The sequence below is a fragment of the Corapipo altera genome, unplaced genomic scaffold, assembly GCF_003945725.1.
Source record: "Corapipo altera isolate COAL_440 unplaced genomic scaffold, ASM394572v1 75, whole genome shotgun sequence".
Lineage (NCBI taxonomy): Eukaryota > Metazoa > Chordata > Aves > Passeriformes > Pipridae > Corapipo > Corapipo altera.
In genome coordinates, this window is record NW_020884887.1 from 3,939,787 (window position 1) to 3,957,811 (window position 18,025).

The 18,025-nt window shown below is 42.9% G+C and overlaps 1 protein-coding gene across 2 annotated transcripts in view; it reads left to right on the forward strand.

Moving 5' to 3' along the window:
- Positions 1-18,025, forward strand: part of JAKMIP2 (janus kinase and microtubule interacting protein 2) — a 47,817-nt gene that overhangs the window by 14,676 nt on the left and 15,116 nt on the right. For both annotated transcript variants that reach the window (XM_027643277.1, XM_027643278.1), the window contains exons 2-13: positions 5,719-5,984; positions 6,598-7,095; positions 8,898-9,107; positions 10,018-10,116; positions 10,735-10,881; positions 12,612-12,752; positions 13,520-13,576; positions 15,304-15,423; positions 15,886-16,014; positions 17,005-17,088; positions 17,389-17,451; positions 17,620-17,718. In XM_027643277.1, the coding sequence (XP_027499078.1) occupies positions 5,856-5,984; positions 6,598-7,095; positions 8,898-9,107; positions 10,018-10,116; positions 10,735-10,881; positions 12,612-12,752; positions 13,520-13,576; positions 15,304-15,423; positions 15,886-16,014; positions 17,005-17,088; positions 17,389-17,451; positions 17,620-17,718 (1,776 nt within the window). In that variant the 5' untranslated portion in view covers positions 5,719-5,855. The remainder of the gene's footprint in view (positions 1-5,718; positions 5,985-6,597; positions 7,096-8,897; positions 9,108-10,017; positions 10,117-10,734; positions 10,882-12,611; positions 12,753-13,519; positions 13,577-15,303; positions 15,424-15,885; positions 16,015-17,004; positions 17,089-17,388; positions 17,452-17,619; positions 17,719-18,025) is intronic.

The following is an 18,025-nucleotide window of genomic DNA, read 5'->3' on the forward strand; positions in this document are numbered from 1 at the left end:
GCACTGTTAGCTATGTTTTGGAATTCATAGACAACCTACCTAGTAATTACCAGGTGGGAAAGGCATAGTCTGCAGTTCTGTCATTATATGCATGTCCTTGAATATAGGTCTGTATGTCTAGCCACACATATAGGTGAATACACATAGTGTGTTTGCTGGGGCAAGAGCAAAATTTGCATTATGCATATTATTTTCTGGTGTGTGGCCTTGACCCTCTTTGCACCCACGGTCAAGTTCTGTCCACCATGAACTTCCACATGAAGTTCATTTTACCTGCACAGTTTGGGCATGCCATTTCAAGTGGATCTTGTACACAGTTTGTGGAAAAAGCAAACCGATCTTTCAGAAGACAAAACTGGTCAGCTAGATTCCTCTAATGCACTTTATTACAGTAAAACAAGGTAAAACAGATAAGAGTCTTACTAAAAATGGGTAAACTCCAACAGAGAGCTGTAAGAGACAATGGCCTCAGCTTTTTTCCTGACAAGGCACCAGGCAATTTCTGTAAATATGGGGTCGCCTGTCACTTGTGCAAACTGGGGCATATATGCCCATGGCTGTTTGATTGGTACATGCTCACACCCCTTTATACTTGGCTGAACTTTCCCTGCAAAGGCATTGTTGTTTCTCTTGTGCTGTTGTTCCAGTGAAACTAGGAAGGCATTTTCTGCAACTTGTCTTGTTCCTGGCAGACCAAAACAGAGAAAGGAGCCAATTTTGAGCCTTAAACTCTCATGACAAAGTCCTTCCCTAAAAACAGATTGCTTTGAAATAGCCTGACCCCAAGTTGACAGATTAATATTCAGTATAGCAGTGATTTTTACAGATTTAGAGGGGAAGGCTAAACTCCAACCCTCCTCAAACTTTCAGATATCTTTTGTGGGATTGTTTCATCATGGATCCTTTCAGATGAGGGGGTATGACTGACCTTGTCCTGATGTGAACAGGCAAGCATATGTTTGAACTCACTGCAACAGCAGCTTCAGGGGACAAGCCCTCTTGAGAAACGTGTTATCAGCTGATTCCTGCCCCTGCTAATCCATCTTGGTTGGCTTCAGCACCTCAGAGGCTGAAGGCTGTTCAGCCTGAGGTCATGCTGACATTTTAGTGTGAGCTTGGAGGAAGCAGCCTGCAGTATATTCAGGTCCTGCTCAGACTTGCAGTAGCAGAGGCAAGTCTGAGGTCTGACTGTGGCTGTGACCGTGGGGGCCCGACTGAGGAGGATTTGGGTTCTCTTGGCCAAAGCCAGCAGAGTTCAGCTCTCAGCAGCCATCTCAGAGCCACCTCTTCATGTGCCAGGAGTTCAGATTGACCTTCCATATGCTGGCAGGGCACATCTGTGTCTTGTCTTAAGCAATTGCTTAATTGCTTAACTCTGAAAGGCATGCCTGGCTTAAAAAGAACTTTGAAATGGAGCAGTCATTCCCAGGGCCTCATCAGCAGGACACATGCTGAGAGAGAGAGAAAAAAGAGTGTTCAAAGCAAACTTCATTCCACTGCTTTTTCACCTTCAGCCTGAAATTGTGTTTCAGGGTTGTGATCAATAGAGAAATGACTGATAGGGGAGGGGTTGGACTGTTCTTCATATTCTTTGCTTCTGAGATCTGAGTGTAACCACTGGAGGCTTTGTGTCTCCCTACAGAGACTTGCACGCTTCATACTCAGGGAGCTAGACATCTGTGACCATTTTCCTGCTCTGGACAGTATCATGCAGCAACAATTTCTCAGAGGATAAAAGCATGAGAGCTACTGATGAAAATGATTGAGTGATCCCCAACGTCCCTGAAGCAGAGGCACAGGGCTTTGTAATGCTCTGGCATCTCCACCTACCTCATGGCCCAGAACACTCTGATGCAAGAGGGTAGAGGCTGTGGTGGTGAAGTGCTCATTTCTTCTTTCCCAGGTGTTTCCATCCCAAGGTGTCTCTTGTAAAGACAGAAAAAGGTATTTTTTCCACTTCTGTATTATGCAAAGCCTGTTTTTTGTAAATAAATGTGTTTATTGGTTTGGAGAAAACAAAACAACAAATGACTATAGGAGAAAGGGAGAGAAATGGATTAGATAGGTAGAGGTTAGCTGTGTTATGCATAGATTATGATTGGGAGCAACATTCAGAACAGATTCTTTTGCCACTTCAGATGAAGGATAATGCTGTTATCGAGGAGCACATGTAGTTGTTGTTTTCCTCTATACTATCCTAAGGTATTACTAAACCCAAATATCAACAAGAAGTTAACCTGCAATGCCATGGAAAAGAAAGAACTAGAGCAAACAGCAAAAAAAAAGGGGAAAAAGAATTTAAAAAGGAAAGGATAGAAGCCACAATAAAAGAAATAGCAATGGGTGAAATTTGTAGGATGGAACGAAAACAAAAGAATAAAGAAACTGTATAGGAAGAAGCTTCCAGTGTAATTGCTCATCCAGTTATACTTGTCTTTTTACATTCAACCTTAAAAATTATGGAGTGTTTTCCTTGAGGCATGTATGCTTTTATGGCTTGTTCTGCCCCGGGAAGCAGCACACTGTTATTGCACACTCAGTGTTTGTCATGCTGAGAGGCTAATATTTGTTTGAGACCTCTGGGAGCGTGAATACAAATAAACTTCTACCTGCTTATATCATGCAGCTAAGCTTGAATTGATCCTAAAACAAGCCCCAACAGAAGTCAACCCCCCAAAACAACTAACAAACAAACCTTGAGACTGAAATGTGCCTTTTTGTACTGCTGTAGCAGTTTAAGTTCCAGTGTAGCTATGAGCTCTTACTGATAAATACTCCACAGCCTATAGCAATGTGCTACTACTTCTCATGAAAGGTGTGGCAAATTCTCCAGTGAATTAACTCGATTTTAACTCAATATGCATCTCAGAAGATGCAGTGCCCCATAGCTTGCTGTGAAGTCTGGTTCTCCAGCCTGATATCCAGATCAAGAGATACAGTAGGAATAGGCTCTTCCAAACGATGCAGTTTTCCTTTCAGTGGAAGCTAAAGTGGGGAAGTGACAACGTGGCCTGTGACTGTTATACTTCTTGTGGAGTCATTCCATTACTAGATAATTCCTGAACAGACCTGCAGCCAGTCCCATGAGCTGGGACTTCTTGAAATTAATTGCCATTAGTACCTGAAGTGCTTTGTTCAGCCCTTCTAAACCCAGCTCAGACTCTCATTTGTTACATGATGTGGGGTGGTGGATGTGTTGTAACTGAAGGATTTGCCATCCAGTATCCTCAAAGGTGTGCAGAAGCTTCAGAGGTGTTTAGGTCCTCCTTGCTGTTGCATCAAGAGTCAGAGGGTTACTTGCATCTCGTTTCATTTTAAGGAGCTATCAGAGATTTGAGGAGGACAGTACTGCTCTTGGGCTTATTCCTGTTTCCAAGCTCTGTTTAATTTGGGCTAATTGAAAGATTTTCTTTGTCTCTCAGACACAGTTCAGAAAAGGCAGAGGGCAGTCTGCAGTGATTTCAGCAGGAATAAGGTTGTGGCCCCTTAGGGTGCACTGTTTACCCTGACTGCTGAAGAGCAGTTGTACATTCATCAGTTGTTCTGCCATCCTTGACATCTGCTTCGTCCTTATGCCGTAAAGATTTTCTTTTCATTCACCAGGAAAGTTGCACACAGCACTGCACTTCTGGTGACAATTATGCCCAGCTTTATCACATTCATCTTTGCAGTCCAGGTAGACAGTGTATACCCACACTTGTCATTCCCTTTCAGATGGTTCTGGTGCTTCCTGTTTTCTTAGTATTTCGCATTTCAAAAGATCAGGATGGTAACTTCAGTTATTAAGTGATGCCTTTTGCTTTTCAGAGCAAATCTTTGTGTTTTGACCAAACATCAATTGTACCAAATGGCAAACTGCACACAAAATAGCAGAACTCCTGGAGTTGTTACTGTTGGCAGCGTGGCTGTGAGAGCAGGCTTTTGCTGGAGGAGCCTGCAGGATGATATTAAACCTGACAGTGCTCATGAAAGCAAGGAACTATGTAGGCTTGCAGTGAGGAAGGAAGGGGGCTCATAAGCAAAAAAAAAAAAAAAACACTTTCAGTTTCTAAACCATCGAGTTGCTGGTGTTTTGTCACAAGATAACGAGGGTAATTTCATGCTTTGTGTCCCATTTTTCCTTTCACAGGAGTAGAAAATATTCTGCTTTCTCTGTTTGCCCTTTGCTACTTTCCTTGAAACCTTGTCTGCTCAGCTCAAGATCAGTAGCTCAGCAGTGCCGGGGTCCCACAAATTTCTATGCTCTCAGCATATCACTGCTGCCTCTAGAATGGCTGTGCATACTAAATACTAAACCTCTGGTTTAAGTCTGCAGAGGAAAAAATAAAAATGCCTGTTTGATTAGCTAAGGATTGATTGTTAAGGATTAAATTACCCTTTAGTAGAAGTCTGAGAATGTGGTTTTTGACCCTCATTATGGATTTTCCCTTTAATATGTTCTTTCTCCAGCTCAAGTGTGCTGCCATTTGACGTGGGCTTTTTTGCTGCCATTCCCTCTGTGCTGTCCAGAGGCACCCCAGCATTCCATCTGTAGGATGGGCACCTCTCTATTTATCTCTTTATTCTTTCAGGACTAAGCATCCAAGGCGGCTCATTCTGGAATGAAATCAGTTCATAAAAGACCAATGTTTAGCTGTATACAAAGCAATGCCAAGATTTCAGAGGTGGTGTGACTGGGAGCAGCATAGGAAGCCCTGGGTGATGGAGGACAGTGTTGTCAGGATAGCAGGATCAGTATGGATGTGTCATTTCTGCACGTTTCATGGATGTGGTTGGAAAGTCAGAATGACCATGTGAACATGAACATGGCACCATCTAATTCACTGCTGAGACATGTGGACATAAATTTCTAGGCAGCTTATTAAATCCATGTTTATTTTGAGTGTAGACAGAATACCTCTTTATCTGAGGCTGTCAGTCAGTGCCAATATCCAAAACAAATGCAAAAAAACCACCACCACCTCCCCCCCACCAAAAAACCCTGAACAACAGGTATATGAGACAAAGGGGCACTCATATTCTCAGTGATATGGAAAACCCCCTTGGCTTCCTGATCTGTGTATCATGCTGATGTGCTTGGATTTAAGCTTATTGCATCACCTTGGCTTAGGACAGAATTTTCCCAATAAAATTCAGTTGACAGAAACCATTGGTAGAATTTTTTTTACAATCCCTTGGAAATGGTGAAAGGATCAATTTTCAATCTGAACAGGCTTTTGCATGTCCTTAGTTCTCTGCTTCTACAGAGACCCAGAATGCTGATGAGGACCAGCACTTACCCTTTCCTCCTGTGGCAGGTGGTAGGAGTGCTGTGAAAAGTCTTTGAGTTTGGCACAAGATCTTTCAGGGGATCAAGGGTTGGGAAGGGGAAGAGAATGGTATGGTTGGTAGATCCTTGAGAGTGAAGTGTCTGCTTGATTAGATAACCTGTACATTCTAGTCCTGTGCCTTCAACAGCACTAATCCTTATGGTAAAAGAACTCCTGTCTTCAGTGCACAGTGCCCCTTTCTGAGGACTGAAAAAGGACATACGTGCAATCCCCCCGAGTGGGCCAGGCTGGTGGACAGAAGCATGATTGTGCTGGGGTGTCCCTTGCAGGTTTTCAGACAACGATTGCAGTGTTTGGAGATGGGAGCTTTCTATTGTGATCTGTAACCATGTGAGCTGTCCTGCTGCACTGTCCACTGACAAAAAATTGTATGTCTTACTTTTTGCAGGGCTTCCAAAGCAGCTGAGTCCCGGACCTTAAGGAATGTCATGCAGTGGTTGCTGAACTAACTGGCACTGAAAGGACCAGAAAAAGATGGCAGTCTGTATTTGAAATAAACACGTGGACTCTCGCAGATAAGAAACCATGTCAAAAAAAGGACGTAGCAAGGGCGAAAAGCCTGAGGCACTGATTGTTGCCCTACAGGCTGCCAATGAGGAACTCAGGACCAAGCTAACAGACATTCAAATTGAGCTGCATCAGGAGAAATCTAAGGTGAGTGAGGATTTGGTTTTAAATAGCAGTGTCTGTGCTGAGGAAGAGAAACACATGGAAAAAGCGGTATCACAGAACTCAACAGATGCCACACAGCTCTTTCCTAGAACAGTGGTCTGATTCTTTCCCAGCTTGCAGTGTTTGCTGTGGATGTCCTGTGGCTCCCTTGGAAAAGACTCCTTTTTACTGAGCTACAAGTTTAAGAAGCCTCTGGCCCTCAAATGGAGCAGTACATTCATGAAAGTTGTAGGAACCTTGCTATTCCTGAGCCCTCCAGTTTTCTGGTGAATTTGACTGATGTTGACTGCTGGGTTAGAAAGGGTTTTAAACAAATGCACACACATACACAGAGTCTTATTTCCTAAGGAAATACTGAAAGTACTTGTAGTGTTACTGTGGGAGGCAGGACACCTGGAGAAGACAGGGTTGTTTTGTTTGAGTAAAGGCAGTGTAACCTATGAGAATGCCTCAGGAGCTGGCCCACATTTTTTTGCAGGAGGGTGGAGGATTATCTGGGGTCTGCAGCAGGGTGTTGGCATGGATGTGTCTGGGTGGGCTTGTTTTGACAACGTTAAGTTGGCAGCAGGTGACTTTCATTGTATTCTCAATGCAGGTTGCTAAACTGGAAAGAGAGAAGACCCAAGAAACGAAGCGTATCCGCGAGGTGGAGCAGCGCAAGCAGACCGTGCAGATCACGGAGCTGAAAGCCAAGCTCCATGAGGAGAAAATGAAGGAGCTGCAGGCTGTGAGGGAGAACCTCATCAAGCAGCACGAGCAGGAGATGACGCGGATGGTGAAAGTCCGGGACAGCGAGATCCAGCGGCTCAAGTCAGCGCTGTGCGCGCTGCGGGACGGGAGCAGCGACAAAGTACGGACAGCGCTGACCATCGAGGCTCGCGAGGAGGCCAGAAAACAGTTCGACTCTGAGCGCCTTAAGCTTCTGCAGGAAATTACTGAACTCAAGTCTGCTAAAAAGCAGGTGGATGAGGCCCTTAACAACATGATCCAGGCCGATAAGATCAAGGCGGGGGATCTTCGGAGCGAGCACCAGTCCCACCAGGAAGCCATTTCCAAGATCAAATGGGAGAGTGAAAGGGATATCCGACGCCTGGTCAGTAATCAAAACAGTTCGTGTGTTCTCTTACGCTGCACTGAGTTTGCCTTCTGTGTCTCTTAGCTTTTTGTGCATAACAGAACTCTGCAATGCACCTCACTTTGAAAAAGTGTTACAAACTTCTCACTGTCATATCTCAGGAAGAGATAGATCATGGTGAGTCAGCTAGAGCACTGTGATGGCAGTGATGCCTTAAGCCCCTAATAGTTTTTTTATTTTTCTAGTATTTGTAAAACTTGTAAGTTTTATAAGTAGTGGAAGTAAGTTTTAAAAGCAGAAACCCTTCCCTTTTTTGTCCCTTGTCCCTTTCCCTTTCCCTGTAGCACCCTTGTTTACACATTCCTTAACCCTCTTACCCCATTCTATGCTCCCTATATCAGCCCTACTCCTGAATCCAATAGAAATGTTTAGTCTTTTGTCAAGGCAAGGCCCAGACAGTTGACAGAACAGCATATCTGGGCCTAAACCACAGAATGAAGTCAAGAATTAGGTAACTATGTACCCTTTGTGCTCTGATGATGATGAAGATGGGATGAATGGAGGGTCCCGAAATGCACCCCAGACTCATTTTCAGGGGGTGGACCCCGGGGCGGTCCAGAGGAAAGGCCACAGGGTGGATACATCTGGGATTGGATAGATGATGTTATAAAATGTAACCTCTCGGGCACAGGGGCAGGTTTACGCACAAGTCTTGTAACATCTTAGCCTTGGCAAATAAACCCTTTCTTATCTCACCCCTAATTAACTGCTCCGGAGATTTTTTCAGCACCTAAATCCCACGACAACACAGCTAACAACTTAAAGCAGAAGAGGGATTGGCCTAGTCCATAAGGATCTGGTTTCCTGAGATGTTAATACCTGCGTGGTGAAAAGGGTTAGATAAAGAGCGTTTGCATCTGCACTTGCAGTTTGTTGGTTTCTCCAGCCCATGTTATGGTACCCTGAACATGTTAAACCATGGCAGGAGGGGAGACACCTTTTGATTTGGCCTTGGCATTGCCTTCAGTAATTACTGGGGAAAATGAACAAAAAGAGGCCCACAGCAGCAGTGGTGCAGGTTGCCTTGTTTCCCTGTGCCGTGGTAGGAATGGTACTCCCCAGTTTAGTGCTCCCACTGAGACTCTCCAAACCACACTGGCACTTACTCATTCTGCCTCACCCTGAGGACAAACTACTCTTCTTTTTTTCTCATCTGAAATTGAGGAGCTGTTTTCAGATTTTTAGTATAAAAAAGAACTGCAGTGAATTTCAGGATGAAACAAAGCAATTTAGTAAAATCAACTCAGGTTCTACATATGTATTATATGGTTTTATCTTTAGCAACTGATGAGAGGCTTTTGAAGGCTATTTACTTGCATAAGAACCTTGAACATGTCCAGAATTACTTTTCTCAGACTTACACAATGGTTTCCAATGGCACTGTATTGCTGTCAGAGTGGAGGAAGTTGTATCAGAGTGACATCTAGTTAATGGAGATCATCACCTAGCCCTACCCTTTGAAAAATGCTATGGGGAGGATTTTGGCAAGCCTAGAAAGCTGCAAGACCAGAAAGGATCTTTGGCAGCTTCAGGCAAAATTTAACATAGATATAGTTTTTGTTTTCAAGCAGTGATTCATATCATTCCTAGATAATAGTACTTTTATTTTGCAAGAGTGTTTTGCAGAAACTGGTGCAGTTTGGTAGAGCAGACTTGAGGGGTGAACAGTGCTCTTAAGTAAATCATGTACTACAAGATTGGAGAAGGCTGAGATGCTGTTGCTTTCACACAGTAATATTGTTCTGTATTCTCTCATTCAGATGGACGAGATCAAGGCTAAAGACAGGATCATATTTTCCTTGGAGAAAGAACTGGAGACACAGACAGGCTACGTGCAGAAGCTGCAGCTGCAGAAGGAAGCTCTGGATGAGCAGCTCTTCTTGGTGAAGGAGGCAGAGTGTAACATGAGCAGTCCCAAGAGAGAGATCCCAGGAAGGGCTGGAGATGGCTCAGAGCACTGCAGCAGCCCTGTATGCAGGTTTTACTGGTCCCTGAAAAACAGAAGCATGGATGTCTTTTGCTTGCTGAAATAGCTTCTCAGGCCCTGAAAAACATTCTGTCTTATTCACTACAGAAAAATTATGTCTGTAGAGTCTTCAGAGAGAATGCTAGTTGGGCAAAACTTTGTTTCCTCGGTTGTTCTATTTACAAATCTAAAACTTCTTAAGTAATTAGTGCCCCTTTGAAAGAATCATTTGATGGCCATAACTGCCTTGATAACATGCATCCTCAAAACCAGATAAAATTAGGAGGATGGGCTGGGAGGGGCAGGGGGTGGAGAATCCATGAGGCTCTTAGAAGATCTTCCTTTTTGTCTGTCTTAGCCTTCCCACAAATGTCATTCACAAAGCATGCAACTCAGCCCTTGTGTGACTAACCCAAAGATGTTTACACAACGAATGTATATGTAAACTCACCCATTGTGTGTCTAACCCAAAGATGTTTGCACAACAAATGTATATATAAACCCACCCATTGTGAGACTAAACTGAAGGTGTTTACACAACCAAAGTATATGTGAAAGCACATACACAAATGAGGAATAAGAAATTAAATGCAATTCATACTGAAAGGGTGTCCTTGCTTTTTCACCTGATGTAGTAGCTCAGTAAATAGAAGCAATCTGTAGGAAAAGGCCATAAAAATTGGAATATTCTAGCTTTTTTCTACCCATCCTAAAAAATTATCATCTGGTTGGTTTTCTTTATTTTTTTCAAACAACGTTTTCAAATAAAGTATTCCTTCCAAAAATGTATGTATTTTTGCCGGCATGTTCGGTATTGTAAGAGTCCCTAAAGACAACTTGTTGGTGATGGCAGCTGAGGTTGGCTGAGCATGTATGTTGAGGAGGATCAGTAACTGTGACGTTGTTGCCCCCAGGACCTGCGCAGGAACCAGAAGAGGATAGCGGAGCTTAACGCCACGATCCGCAAGCTGGAGGACAGGAACACGTTGCTCGTCGATGAACGAAATGAACTGGTGTGTGAGCTTTGCTCTGGCAGAGAGAGGAGGTAGAGAGCCATAAGGAAAGGCAGAGAGGGGAGGCTGAGAAGGATTTTTTTTATCCTAGTGTTAAGTAGTAATTTCACTGAAGTAACGTGAGTACAAAATCACAATGGAAGTTGAGGCACTGAGGCTTTGTAGGATTCTACATGAATGCTGCTGTTTCCTCCTTGACTTTTGAGCATAGAGCAGTGTGTGGTGAGACTTGTAAATGAAATAGGGTCTATAGTGTCTATCCAGTATTTGACCAGGCTGAGAATATTAAAGTACTGGGTCTAGGGAGTATGGACAACAGAGAATTGATCTCTTTGTCTGATTTTCTCCTCTACTGATACCTGTGTGTTGAATCACACTGGTTTTTTGACTTGTTCACATTCCTACTTCTGCGATTAAGGATGAGTGTGATAAGTTCAACTCGTTTTTTTTATTCCTGAGCTATAATTCTTAATGCACTCCTTTCATATCAGTTTAGCTGGCTTGGATCTCCTCAATGTTCTTGATGTCAAAATTGCAAAATAGTGTCTTATCAAGATTGCAAATTACAAGTATGTTCATGTCTCTCATGACAATTATTTATTACTATTATCAATCCAGTTGAAACGTGTCCGAGAAGCTGAGAAACAATGTAAACCTCTTCTGGAAAAGAACAAGTGCCTCACGAAGAGAAATGATGAACTTATGCAGTCTTTGCAGCGCATGGAAGATAAACTCAAAGCAGTCACTAAAGAAAATATAGAAATGGTTGGTACTGAAGAGCAAAATGGATGATCTATGTCTGTTTTGGTGGCCAAATCTTCATAGTGTATGCATGTGTTTATACACAGAGAGTATCTGTTGTATATAGAGTGCAATACTATTGCTAATATACAGTTGTGATTAGGTCTGTATTATTATAGACTTACATACTATAACTCTGTGTATTATGCATAGATGGGCAATATATTTAGGTGAATGCATAGTCACAGTCTTTAATTCTATCTCCAAATTTAGAATATTAAGTTTCAATTGCTTAAAAAAAAGAAGAAAAAAAAAAGGTTGCATTATTGAAGCGTGTCCTACTGTTCTATTTTGCATCTGGAACTCAAAAAGGAAGCTTTCAAGAGTGATGTTTTCAACCAGCATAATGTTCATCTTGCATGTATATATTCTTGTTAGAGCTGATGATGCAAACTTAAGTTCTGGTGTGGCACTGAGCACATACTTCTTTCCATAAAACATGTACATGATAGATGGATATGGGAAAGGGAGAATGGTGGTGTTTAAATTTGACTAGGGCTATAAATTTCACATGTAGGGGCTATATGAAGTGAGCTCAAAGCATTTATGTCTGCATATCCTTCAAGGGGGATTGCCCTGAGTATCAGTCAGCATCCAGGCCCCTACACATGCACTGATGTTGCTTTAGCATTAATCAACAGGGAGATGGATGTTCTGGGTTGCCAGATATGAGCTTCCCCTGCTAAGTTTGTCTGTGGGCCTTGTCCCTGGCTTGCAGCAGCCACTGTCCTGAGCAGGCTGAGTGCCCTGCAGTGGGAGCAACTTTCCTGGTGATTAGGCTGAGACGATCAGATTCACTTTCTTGTCTCATAGAAAAAAAGACTTTAGTGTTACAAGGTTAATCCACTTTAAGACTGCAATTCCCCCATGCCCAGAAGACAGATAAACTTATTGCAGGTGTCATGGGTCAGAGTTATTCTTCCACAGCAGTGGTAGTGCAGATCACAGTCCCCTGGGCTCTCTCAGAACAGAGAAGGGACTGGGGAATCTGCATGCATTAGGCATCAGTGGGCAGCACTGCTGGTGCATATCTGCACACACAGCATATATGTTCTAACTCAGCTCCCTGACATCTGCTCTTCATGCTATGGATGCCCAAATCATGAACCTTAGTGAGCTGTGTGTGGCTACAGTAATTCCCACAGGCTGTAGCCACCTCTTTTCCCACACATACTCAGGAGCAGGCAGGATATGGACTTGTAGTTAAAACAGATCTGTTACCACCACTTTTTGCCTTCCCTCCTGGTCTGACTGGGTGCTTGTCCTTCACATGAGTACAGCATGTCCATTTCCTCACTGTGTATGGTCATACACTGAGCATCAGTAAGCACGTGGGGTCATGGGAGTAGATACTATTTGCATACCCACTGGACAGGTTCAACTCTGTTTGCCACATCTGGGGGCATCTTGATGCATGGCCAGGGAAGAACTACAGTATGTGACCTTTAAGGGCTGCTGTAGAAGCTGTATTGACACACCATAGTTAGATAAAACTTTGTTGTTCTGGTTGAAGAACTCAGCCTTGCTGTGCTGCTTTATTGTTAAAAGGCACTGATGGGTATTAATAAAAATGGTTTAGCTGAAGCATATTAAAAGGGCTGTACGGCTTAAATGAGAGGTAATGTTTAATTTTTTAACTAAAAGATGGTCTTTTAGGTGCTGGATCTTATTTTATCTGTTTCTTTTTACCACAGAGAGAAAAAATAACATCACATCCCCCTTTAAAGAAGTTAAGATCTCTCAATGACCTGGATCAGGCCAATGAGGAACAAGAAACTGAATTCTTAAAGCTTCAGGTCATAGAACAGCAGAACATAATCGATGAGTTAACAAGGGTATGTCCAGAGCACCGGGAAATTAGGAATGATTGCTGTGTACTGTCCACCAGTGGTGGTATTTCTTCTTCTAACCAGAGGTCCAAAAGTTAATACTTTGCCTACTTTTAACATCTGCAGGTATTTAGATGTAGGTGTGCATGTGTGCAGTTTAACTGAATTTCTGGTGCATCATCAGCCTCTGCAGCTCAAAGCATAACACTGTGTGTGAACTGAGCTCCAGAAAGGAATGCAGACTAAGAACTGTGGAGCTTGGGAAGGTACCTACATGTTCACAAGGCATATTCTGTCATTTAATGCTGCAATTTGTTTGTCAGCTGACTTTGCATTATGATATTGAGGAGAAGGAGAAAGACTCCAAAACAGGCTGTTGTCTCTTCTGGGACATCACTGCCAGGAGTGGTGAGATCAACACTCCCATCATTTAATGACTTTGAGATAGAGGCAGCATCTCCTTGGCAGGGAGGACAGACAGCCCCTCATGCAAGGTCCAAACCAGTCCCATGCACAAGGTCTCACAGGGATTTTGGAGGGCAATCCCTCAGTTCCTGTTGTTTAACAGCTGCTCAAGGGCTTTCTTCAGGTGATTTTCAGCTGACACACATTCAGATTTGGATATGAATCCTCCCTTCCACCTGGAATCAGACTCCTGTTTGAGTGTATGCAGAGAGCCACTGGAAGTTCTATGATTTATTTCCTCTGTAGGTTTGGCCTTCTACAGCTGCAAAGAAGAGAAGAGAGAGTAATTTTTTAATCTTATTTTCCAGGACAGGGAGAAACTCATTCGTCGCAGGAAGCATAAAAGGAGCTCAAAGCCAATTAAGGTAAGAAGAAAAATTGTTTTCAGTTTACAAAATGCTAGTAGGCTCTGTAGGAAAACACACTTTAGCAATCAGATTACAGAGAGCTTTGTGGATTATAACAATCTGCTTTAATGATCAGGTTTATAAACACCTTAGTTACTTTGGGAGAGCTTTTTAAATCCACTCCGAAATTCGTTTAAGGGTGTGCAGCTATTTTACTTTCAGCAAAATGGGGCTTCCCCCCTCCCCCTGAAATAGCAATAATCACCCTTCCATCTGGTTTCTATAAATATTGGTCTCAAGGTCTGTTAGTCTGAGAGTTATTTACGTTTCAAGAGACCTTCCCACTGTTTTCCATGATCTATTTTTCACAGCACATATGGGCTAAAGCAAAATCCTTGTGCATCTCTACTCTTCAAGCAGAAGTTCCTGCCTGAGAAATTGAGTGTTGTTCTCTCCTGCTCGGTTCCACAGGCCTTTGTATCAGCCTGAATTGGGTTAAATCCAAAACTGGAATAATTTACAATGATTTTAGAGCTGAGTAGTCAGTAGTGGTTCAAATAGCTCCTTTATCAGCTAGATGTGAAGAATGACTTTGCAACACTCATGTCCCATCTCCAAAAAGCATAAATACTGGTTGCTTGCTTGCTCTTGGTCCTCCAAGGACATCCCTTAGTGCATCAGCATGTTCTGTGAAAGTAATGCAACACTGTCCTACACACGGGGAATTTCAGACCAGTAAATCCTAGACGTGTCATCACATTGTTTCTGTATGGGTTGTGAAGCAATACACAGTAGACACAACTGGGAGACAAGGATTGAAAAGTGTTTTCATCAGTAAACTTTATTTCTAAACCAGAGAGCATAACATCAGAGAATATGGCAATTATCTTCCCCTGACAACACAGTGAACAAAAATTATAATATATACAAAGGGTAATTGGCATCTTTGGTACATGTTTTTTGTGTGATCTGAATTCCAGGTTTAGAAGGTTTTAACCTGTCAGCAAGAGTGAAAAATGTTACAAAGCAGAAGTTCGTCTTAATTGCTCATAGATCAGTTTGTCTGCAGAATTATTCATAAGCCAAGTAGTTAAATGCTCAAATCTGTACCTGAAACCAAGCCTGCAGGGTCAAACATCTGTGCCTTCACAGGACACATCTGACCATTTTCGTTTGATTTAATTCAGGTGCTGAGACTGGTGATAGTGAAGTGTCAGACATACAACCAAACTGTGCAGTGTGAGCAATCTCTTGCAACATGTGCCGGTTACTGCAGTCCTGGAAAGATGTGATAAAAGCTCCTTCACGCTAGTTTTGTATGAGCACAGCTTTCACTCTCTTAGTCCAACAGCAATATCAGCGAGAGAAGCACCGAGACATTAAAAGTATCAGCAGTGTCCATGAGAGGAGACACTCTGCACACATTTCCAGCTCTCTGTGGTATTACCTTTGTGCACCAGTCTGCATGTTGATAGATGTCTTTTGAAGAGCTTTGTGGTTAACAAAACAATTCTCAGACAGATCCTCGGTTCGGGAAAGTTAATCAGCAAACTCATTCTCCACCAGCACAAGATCTAATCTTCAGTGTGGTTTGAGTTTGTTTGGATTTGGTAATTGCAGGGGAAGCCCATTGCTCATTTTTCATACCTTGTCTTTTAAGTAACAACAACTCTCCCCTGCCCCCCTCCAAAACTCAAGCTATGAGTTTCCAAGAAGGTTCAGAAATCATGTTTTTCCTTCTATAGAGACATGTGGTGGATACATTTTTTGGGTATGATGATGATTCCATGGACTCTGAAACATCCTCTGTGGCCTCATATAGAACAGACAGGACACCAGCAACCCCAGATGATGATCTGGATGAGGTAAGATCTGGATGAGGTAAGCAAATACAGGTTTTCATACTACGACTTCCAAAAAAAGTGGTCAGGCTCTAAAGAACACTTAGGTTTTTATAGTGCATATTGAGTGATAAGTATTTCATTAAGTTTGACCTTTATTTTGGTTACTCATATACCGAAATGCTGAGGGTTTCTTCCACAACCTGGTCCATAGAGTCTACAGCTATTACTACATTGCAATTTGAGGTTGTTCTTTTTCCTATCCCCCTTCAAGGAAACATTTCTTTCACCTTAAAGACATATAAATGCTATATAAACTCCCCATTCTTACTATTTCATATCCCAGCAAGCTCATTGTGATTCAAAAAGCTATTTGAATCAAGACTTGTAAACCAGCTACTCTGCTTAACAAATCCCACTTGCATTCTTTGCTCTGGCAGTGCTTTGCTGTCCCAGTGCTCAGACATGTCCCTTCCTATTCTTCAGGGTTTAGCAGCGGAAGAGTCAGAGCTGCGGTTTCGGCAGCTGACAAAGGAGTACCAGGCCCTGCAAAGAGCATATGCACTGCTGCAGGAGCAGACAGGAGGGGTCATAGATGCTGAAAGAGAAGCCAAGGTCAGTATTTGTTTGGGGATACCAGCATTTCGTTGCTCTCAGGACATACAAACCCCTGGAAGGGACGTACAGGGGAATGGACTACATACAACATCCCTGACACAGAGATCTCTCTTCACTCGTTTGCTGAGGGCATTTTTAAAGAGAGTGACTTTTAATCACTCAGTTCACAAGAGGCTGTCCTCCACCTGAACCTGAAAACTCTGCAGTTAGGCAGGTCTGCCAAAGCAGACAACTCTGCAGCCTGGCACAGAATCACAAGGTTTTCTCATCTTTTGCCTGCATATGATAGGGTTGCATTTTAAAGGTAAATGAAGACTTGTGGGATTTCACAAAAGCACACATTGCACCTACTTTAGGAACACCTGAATGTTTCTAACAGAGAAATGCAAATTGAATTCAAATTTTAGGTGATGCAGGCTACAGTAAACCTTCCAAGGCTAAAAATGTTGTGCCTTTAATAAAATTATAGAATCATTCAGGCTGAAAGGGACCTTAGGCAGTCTCCAGCCCAAACTCCTGCTCAAAGTAGTCAGCTGTGAGATCATACTAGTTTGTTGAGTCAGCTCTTGAAGACCCCCTCAGCAGCAGTAACTGCCTCTTCCCACTACCTGTTGCCACTGTCATCTACTAAGCACCTTTATTTTTAAATTCAGGGACTGCCCTTTACTAGGGTCTTTGAGCAGAGCACCCCAAGTACCTGAACTTGTGTTTTGCTGCTCTGATGCCAATTCATGGTAATAACAGGCTTGGGTGGGGAGCTGGGGCTGATCCACCACTGTGTTCCCTTGTGTCATCTGTGTGCCAGTCTGAGAGGTGGCACAAAACATCTGAGTTCGAACTGAGTTCGAATCTTTCTAATGGTTTCTCACTCAGTGGAACTGACAGCATGAACCCCATGAACCCAGGCCCTGCTGGTTTTGGTTTCCTTTTACTACCAGTCACAGTGCTGGGTTTGTTACTGTTTAATGCTGTGCCTGACTTCAACAGGCTCAGGAGCAGCTCCAAGCTGAAGTCCAGAGGTATAGAGCCAAAATAGAAGATCTGGAGAAAACTTTGGCACAGAAAGGACAGGTAAGTAATTATTGTGTAATTTTTTTTTCCTATTTTGTATCTTACCCGCTCTGCTTACAAAATACCTGGCACAGTTTCAGTATAAAGTTCCATGAGATGCAGTGTTGCTGGTCAGTAAACAGGCAGGTCTGGCAAAGTCAGAACTCTTGCTACAGCTTGGTAGACTAATATGTTGATCTGTAAGTGACAGTTTGTTCCTGTAGGATTTTAAAGCCTGAATATTGTGGCTCCAGTTGTCAATAAATGTGCCCGGCCTCGTGGAATTTGATTATTTTGTAACAGTACTGCTTCATCCAACAGGACTCACACTGGGTGGAAGACAAGCAGCTTTTCATTAAGAGGAACCAAGAACTTTTAGACAAGGTATGTTCCCAAGTTTTGCGTGTTCACTCTGGAGGGTTGTCTGGATCCTGTGAACCATCTCTAGGGTTTTGATTTTGCACAGCCTGTGCTACCTCAGCTACTACTCACCAAATGTTTAATGTTTCTTGTAACAGTCACAGAGATCCTGATTTTACGTATTTCTGTTAGATAGAGAAACTGGAAGCAGAAAACAACCGTCTGCAACAGGAGCTGCAGGATGCCCGAGACCAGAACGAGCTGCTGGAGTTCCGCAACCTTGAGCTGGAGGTGATGGATGGGCTCCTTACAGGAGAGCTGGTAGAAAATTAGAGTGCACTTGCACTGGACACCCACTTTAAGCAAGGTTTTAAGTGATTTACAAGTGATGTGGCAATAAAACAGCAACAAATCAGGCCCAGCACTGTTAATTGTGAGCTGAAGTATGGACAGGCCAGACCTCAAGCTCCCTCTTCACAGACTGCCCCTAATTAGAGATTCTTGTCATGCCAGCCAACCAAAACTTCACCTGCTCTAATATCCGCTATAAGCTGGTTTATTTTTCAGTTGTTCATTTCAGTTGCTGCCCAAGGCCAAA